We start from the raw sequence: 8,158 nt of genomic DNA on the forward strand, positions 1-8,158 counted from the left end.
GTATTTCGTACATGGTAAATGTTGTGTTTTTACATGATTAAGAAAAACAAATTTTATCATACGATACTGAAACTTAGTTATCAAAATTTTCAATTAATATCGCGATTTTTTTTATCAGTTTGGTTCTGAAAATGGTTGAAAATTGCAGAGTTCATTTTTTAATTCAAATATTTTTTAGTTTTGTACATTGCCAGACGCCAGTATTTACAGCTACTCCAGTGAGATCATTTTCAACCTTTTTAAGGTTGAAAAGTTATCTAAGATCAACTATGAATGAAGTAATGTATTTTAGGGAATATTTTTATAAAAGTTATGTTATAACATAACTATATTAAATTCTGAGCGGAGCAATGAAGCTAGTGGTTTTACAATGGTGTTTATTTTTTTTTTTTTTATCCTGAATACAAAATGTCTACCAAAAGCTGTGCTTCGATTTCAATATATAGGTAGTACATTATCTTTTAGCAAATTGGATCAAGATAGTACTAAAGTAAGGTCATTTTTTGATTTTCTTAATAGTTATTTATTGCCACGGGAAAAACCACCGAAAAATTACGAAAAACCGCTAAAAATGAGATTTTAATTTCCAACTCTTTGTGTATCACCATAGAAACGAATAAAAAATTGTAATATTTTAATATTAATTCAACTTACAGACTATAATAAATAATAACAATATAAAGTATCCAAACTGACAAACTGTTTCTACTCAGAATCGTTTTTCTTATACAATGATATACTTATCATTGAATTCAAGTTTAATACAATTCATTATACATTGATAAACTTGTAACCTACAGCAGAGCGACATCCACTTACCCGCTTTTTTTAAATTTGTTTTATCATATTATTATTTAATAATTAAAAACTCAAAAATTTCAAATCGTCTTATATACATATGGTATATTTATTTAATAAAGAGTAATTTGGTGGTTAGGGAGGCTTTGCCCTCCACAGTTCTGTTTTCTAAAAATTATCTGGACCCTCCCCATGACAAATTCCTTAATACGCCTCTGGTGAAATGACAATTTTATAGTCACTACCACACCGCCACCAACATTCGATTCTATGTATAAGAGGAAAAATAAAGTTAGATACTAATACCTACTATAGTATTTACCTAGTAAGTGTCCTAACTCTTAGCAGGTACTAGGTAGGTGGTGCCTACCAATTTATTTGGATAAATTGTTATATAAACCAATAACCATACAAAATAAATTAAATTTATTAGTTGATCTATGCACTATTTGGTCTAGGTACTACCCAGAGGTGGATTTAGAAATTGAAAATGGGACAGGCTAAGCGAAAAAATTTACTTCAAGCACTTAAAAGCATAGGCATTGAGCTTATGTTTTTGTAATGAATATAATATTCATTGTACATGCATAGGTACTATAAAATAGTAATAATATTGAAATATTGAAATAAATATTTAGGTATTTATGCAAATGAACTTGCGCCCAAATAAAAAGGGTACATAATATATACCTATTATTATAACATAACACCATATTATTACAATATCAAGTGGCGTATTAAGGGGAGCGGGGGGAGATTGCCCCAAGGTGTCAAATTCTGAGTCCTCAAAGGGGTGCTGTCGCTAGAGGTCATAACAAAAAAAATTATTTATTTTCTATTTTATTGAATTTATTGAGAAATTATATTAATGATAAGTGATAACCTCTATCTTTCTTTTAATATCTTTTACATTTCTATATAGGTATAATATAATAAAATTAATAATACATATATATATAATGTATTTTGTTATATTGTCATAAAAAAACCGGCCAAGTGCGAGTCGGACTCGTGCACAAAGGGTTCCGTACCATCATCAGCTATAAACATGTCGGCGACACTGCTTATATTATATATTTTAGGATTTTTAGTATTTGTTGATAAAGCGGCAACAGAAATACATAATCTGTGAAAATTTCAACTTTCTAACTTTCATGGTTCATGAGATACAGCCTGGTGACAGACAGCGCAGCTTTTGTAATAGGGTCTATCTACAATTTACCATACGGAACCCTAAAAAGGCTGAATTCTAAAATTATATTTTGTTTTATTTGATTATAAGCGTTGACTTTTTCATTAGGAATAAATGGAGTGGTAATGGTAAAATAAAAGTGTTCTCTAAATTAGTGGAAACAAATGCAATAAGGGGAAAATATACATTTTGCGTTATCACTTTTTGTAGGGGTTCAAACTGGTATAATCGTTATAAAACCGAAACCAAAAACAAAATCAAAACCGAAACCAAAAAAAATTGGATCTGGTATTACCTTCAAAACCGGAACAGGAAAACAATGTTTAACGGAGAGAAAAAGTAAATTGTAAATTAGATGGTGCTTAAAAGTTTTTTGTGACTATGATAGTATACCTAATAGGAAACTGAGAAGAAAGGGGGTGCCAAAATCGTAATTACGCCTCTGACAATATCACAATTTTATTATCAAACAACAAGTATATTATGTTAAACGAAATTAGGTACATATCAAGGAAAGAGTAGTTCTCATTTGTTAGTTTCATTTTTAACGATTAATGGGCTCATTACACATATAATCTGTTGAGCAGAGAGGAATATGAAAATTCTGGATCCGCGCCTGTTGTATGGAAAACACCATTTACTTTATTTTTTATACCACGACTACCTAGCTGAATTATATAAATTGCGTTATCGAAAAAATTTTCGTTTCAACATATCTATGACGATTAGTTAAAATGTATTGTCTTTATGACTTTGTCTATTATCGAGATACGCCGATATATACCTACGTAGCATTGTATTTTAGCCTTTAGGTGTGTTCATTTTTTCCCGGGTTGAGATATATTTACTTAGCCAAGAGTGAAATATTTTTGAGTACCTAATGAGTAATGTCTAAGTGGGAGATTTCATAGCCCCCCCCCCTTGTATCCACGTCTGCAGGTAGGCACCTACTATATTATACTGTACTGTAATATTATAATACCATACATTATTAGGTACTGTAGTTTTTTTTTATAGACTACCATACAAATTTTAATTGATAATAACTACAAAACACAAAATAATTAATATCAAATAATGTTTATTAAATGTAAAAATATTAACTTATATTTTTATACTTAGGTAGTTTTATACTTACGTAGCTTTCTATGAAGTGCCTAACTATAGTAAAGTAGTAAATAAGTATTTTTAATTATTTCCTAATATTATATGTTAAGATTAAATCTATAAAGGTTAAAATCAAATAATAATAATATATTCAAAATGTAGGTAATATGTATACACTATAAATTATTATAGCCTTATTATAATTTTGTCGGAGTGGTGAAGGGTCTAATATTTTTTTTTTTATCAGGTCTATTTACTGTAAGTATACGCATTGATGTTCCACAAATATTGTTAGAATCGTCGGTGAATGACGTTGGTTTTGCATTTTTTTTTTCAGAGGTCATTTGTTGTTGTTTTCTAATTTTCGGAGTACACAGTTTTTGTAATCGCACATCATCCTGAAATTAAATAAATTATATTCATTATGATTCATCGTTAGGTAGTACGAAATATTTGATTATTAGTTATGATGACTATTATGACTTGATAAGAGCTTGAAAAATTATTGTATTTATTAGTTTACAGGTATACCTATAGCCATATAGGTAATAGGTACCTAGGTATTTATTCGAACTCCTAAGCAAGCCTGGACAAGTTAATGATAATTTTTAACTGAGTTAAGTTAAGTTAATGTAAAACATTTTAACTCAGTTAATAGTTAAAAGTTAACCTAATTTTTTTTAATTCAGTTAAGTTAAAAGTTGTATGAACATTTTCAATTTACTTATTAACTTAAGTTAAGTTAAGTTATTTTTTTTTTATAATATCTTTATAAATACCCAGTAATATGGTTTAAATAATAAAAATCATAAATATTATTGAATACAGGAAATAGCCAATAGCTTTTCTATACATGGGTACTGAATTAATAGAATTATGAAGTAGGTACGAAAAAAAATACAAAATTGAAAATGCCAAAACAAATAAAACCTTTTGATTTATTAATACACTAATACAGATAAGTACTATACATTTTTTTTAAATTATTAAATAAAAATAACATGGTATTTAAGAATGTACTTAATTTTAAACTCTGAATACTTTTTCAGGGAACTAAAAGTCTAAAACTGTTAGAGAATATAGCCAACTTTATACTTCAGTAAAATATTTATATTTATAAATATTTATTTAAGAAATTGATTTAACTATATTTGTAATTCCCTATTCTAGTAAATGGTTATGTAATATCAATAATAATTTTTATTTTTATTATTTAATTATTTATAAATTAACTTAACTTGAATTTTATTAAAAGTAACTTGTTATTTATTAAGTTAATATCAATTAAAATAAGTTAAGTTAAAAATTAAGTTAATGAAAATTAAATTTAAAAAAGTCAAGTTAAAAGTTAAAATTAACTTAACTTTTAACTTTTTAACGCGTTTATCCCAGGTTTGCTCCTAAGTAGGTATTAATAGTATCAATTTATAAAATATAACGTAAAATACCTGTTCCACGTCCATAAACTGTTTTAAAATTTTTTTTAACTCCATATTTTCGGTTTCTAGTTGTTCAACTTCTTTCATTTTCTTGAAGCGGACTAAACATAATACAATCCGAATTACAAAATAAAACATTTTTTTCAAACTGAAACAAATATATCAAAGGTATACATATGTGTGCGTACGGTGTAACGTTTGGTAATATTTTATAATTGCTTTTTCGAATACATCCCACAGGATCAAACGATCTTCAGGAAATGCGTACATGAACTGTTTCCAATAATCACTTATATCTTTTAAGCTTAAAGTGTTTGTTAAGTAAAAATCAGAACTATTTTGGCCACGTTGGTCTAAAACCTTTGATTTTGAAGTATCGATACATTTTTTTATGATACGAAGATAATCTGTATCATTAATCGTTATGGAATGGTTAGGATTATCGCATGGTTTTCTTTGAATAGTTGGATCTCCTAAAAAATGAAAAATTATAAGTACTTTTATATTCTCACGTTAGAAACCGGTTTCAATTAAATTTGGATGTCACTACAGTATTATTAATTATTAGGGTTCGGATTTGAAGGTAAATGCCTTTCTTTTATTAATCATAATAGAAAAATAATTATATACAAACATGTGTTTCATTTAATTTCTTAGACGATGGATGCATTTTTTTTTGCCTTTTTTTGCCTCAAAATGTGTGCATTTGAAAGTGTTTAAAAAATGTTCACTATTTTATTTTGTAGTTTATTTATGAATTGCCTTTTTATATAAATTAAATGCCTTTTTTTGCCTTTTTTCACATTTTAAATGCTTTTTTTATTGATTATATTGCCTTCAAATCCGAACCCTATTAATTATTATTTTGTTATAACCTAAGTTAGGTATAAACAATTTGGGCCTTGGAGAAAGAAGTCGGATTATGTTTTACAAAAAATGTCTGACAAATACATATTTTTAAAACAATTTATATTTATTGCTTTTACTTTCTTCTTTGATATTTTGACTGTATTTCAATTGTGTGGCTTCTAAAAAATTATTTTGTTCTTCGTTTTCCATTTGAAAATGTTCGAATTCCACCTGAGAAACTGCTTGAGCTATTATTATTTTGTCTTATTTCAAAAATATAAAGCACGTGTTACTCACGAGAGTGTTGAGATTTTATAGCTGGGTTTGAATCATTTTCACTGCACAATTGTTCAAAGTCTGTCAGCGATAAGGAAACTAAACAAAACATTGTTTCAAAAATAATAATAAAACAATTAGGAACTTTCGATCATCATTATTTGTAATCGTAACAAAACATAAAGCTAAACAATTTTTATCAATTATTTAATTTCATAAAAATAATCGTAGATGATGATGGGTATGTTAAATAGCATTTAGGAATTGAGATGTTTTTTATTATAATAATACTACAATATTATAGTGGCTATACATTTAGCTCATCGTACATGTGATAGTCGAATTGTCAGAGTCTGTATTAGCACGTTCTAATGACTGATAGTCATTATATTTTGTGTTTACAATCGTGTTGATATCATAATCAAGTGGTGTTGGCTTTTCTTTGAAAAAATGTATATTATTATTTGAACGTTTTCTAAAATGATACAAACAATTTTTTTTTTCAATTGTTAATTTTTAACGTAAAAATGTTATACTTTTGTGACACGTTCGCGGATAAGGTTCTTTCCGTGTATTTCGTATGATTTTCCGTAAACATCAGTATACTATCGATTAATTTGTTTCTAGATTTGGGTTTCCATTCACTGTAAAATGTTAGATAAAAAAATATTAGTGGACGTCACACAACCGTGAATTTTTGTTCAATAGGCCTGCCGAATTCAAACCTATCTATATTTGCTGGCTGATTTATGTCAGTCCTATGCCACATGACTGGACCTTCACAAATCGCACAGGTCGCCATCGATTGGGCGTACGATAATAAACACCGCCACGAGTCGATGTTGTTCAAACCGTATGCTGCCATCGCGTTGTATAATAAAATAAGATTATTTTTCGGATGAGATTTAATAATTTCAATCAGTTCGTTGTCTAATATAAAAGAATTATTTTTCATAGTCATGTCAAAAATCAATTGCAACAGTGCCCGTTCCCTGGTATCCGTGTACGAGTCAACTGATTTTTTATCATTCTGAACTCGCAAGTCCATAGTAAAACTATCTAAAAAAAAAACAATTTAATAAGTATTATTGATGTAAAGTCAGAGACGTGTCCAGAATTTCCCCACCCTTCAGACGATAATTTAATTTTACTACACCCTTATTATGAATATAAATTGTTGACAAATTAAATTAATATTACACAATGCTAAATATTATTAAATAGAAAAAAAATTAACATGGGCAAACGTCTCTCCTTTATTTCCAATAATTAAGTGATCTCTCTATATAGTTAGTCATATATTCATATATCATATACCTTCCTTACTAGGTGTATTTGGTTTTGTACTGTAAGATGGAAGATTGCTAACGTCAAGATATTTGAGTTTTGGTGGTGGCTGCCAATCAATACCTAATTGTGTTTCGTATATGAATCTATCGACTTTGAAAATCTTTATATAACGAATTAGTTAATTAAAATAAAAATAAAAGTTATAAAAGTGTTTTAGACTTTTTATAATTAATTAAAAACAAATGATTACTCTTTCTAAATGAATATTGATTTCTTTTTGAGAAAAATCCCACAATTCTTTGTACGTCTTTTCTTGGATTTCTGCAAATCGTTCCGCCTTTTTTTCGTGACGCTCAATATCTTGTTTCAACTTTTCAATTTCACCCTGCAATAAAGGAACTTTGGCTTGAAAATCAGTTTTATTTTCTCTTAAAATTTTCTTCTTTGTTGATAAAATATCCTGTAATCTAATTTTAAACACAACGTCAATATTGTTTTTTTAGTTCTATTGTCAGCTATATGATATGCACTTATTGATCTTTCTCCTTTGAGTAGCTTTTGCACAAGCGTTTTCTTCTTCTCGTCTCTTTAGCACTTGATAATTATAATTTAGTTTCTCCACATTATCTACACATTTAAGTTTAATTAACTCAAATTCCCTTTGAATGTACTATAAAATATAACAAAATTAATTAAAGTTGAAAGTAAAATTATAAACGTTTAAACTTAGTTTGTTTAACTTACGTTCAATTCTGTATTCATGTTGGATTTTAAATTTCTGATTATTTCTTCATTCATCTCGTATTGTTTCATTATATTATTTTCTTTTTTTTCGATCATTGCCAAACGGTTATTTATTGAATCAGTTTCAATCAATATTGTTTTATTGAAAAGGGTTTCCCAACCTTTATTGGCATTATCAATTCTATATTCTCGTTGTTGGTCCATAGTTGACTATCGAACAGTTAAATTTTAATTTTAATCCTGTATTCCTGTATTTACATCATAAGTTCTTCGTTCTTACCTTTATGTATTGAATATGATTTTTGTATTGTTTTCTAATAAATTTCACTTGATTTTCAATCCTTTCTTGTAAAATTCGAACATCTTCACATTGGGCTGCTTGTTCTTGTAAAAATCTATTGTCCGATTCAGTTAAATCACGTTTTAGTATTTCAATAATTTGATTTTTTTGTTCGATGAGATC

At 27.6% G+C, this 8,158-nt stretch overlaps 1 protein-coding gene across 1 annotated transcript; it reads right to left on the reverse strand.

Annotated features, from left to right (window-relative positions):
- Positions 1-3,053: 3,053 nt before the first annotated feature.
- LOC100160150 (dynein regulatory complex protein 1) lies at positions 3,054-8,152 on the reverse strand. Its single transcript, XM_029490189.1, has 13 exons — positions 7,976-8,152; positions 7,696-7,905; positions 7,482-7,621; positions 7,202-7,418; positions 6,979-7,111; positions 6,387-6,720; positions 6,198-6,305; positions 5,991-6,136; positions 5,683-5,760; positions 5,523-5,624; positions 4,725-5,009; positions 4,546-4,637; positions 3,054-3,495 (listed from the first exon to the last, which is right to left on the reverse strand). The coding sequence occupies exons 2-13, from the start codon at positions 7,897-7,899 to the stop codon at positions 3,295-3,297; spliced, it is 2,040 nt and encodes a 679-aa protein (XP_029346049.1). The 5' UTR covers positions 7,900-7,905; positions 7,976-8,152; the 3' UTR covers positions 3,054-3,294.
- Between the last annotated feature and the right edge of the window lie 6 nt (positions 8,153-8,158).

Source organism: Acyrthosiphon pisum, chromosome A2 (genome assembly GCF_005508785.2).
Source record: "Acyrthosiphon pisum isolate AL4f chromosome A2, pea_aphid_22Mar2018_4r6ur, whole genome shotgun sequence".
Taxonomy (NCBI): Eukaryota; Metazoa; Arthropoda; class Insecta; order Hemiptera; family Aphididae; genus Acyrthosiphon; species Acyrthosiphon pisum.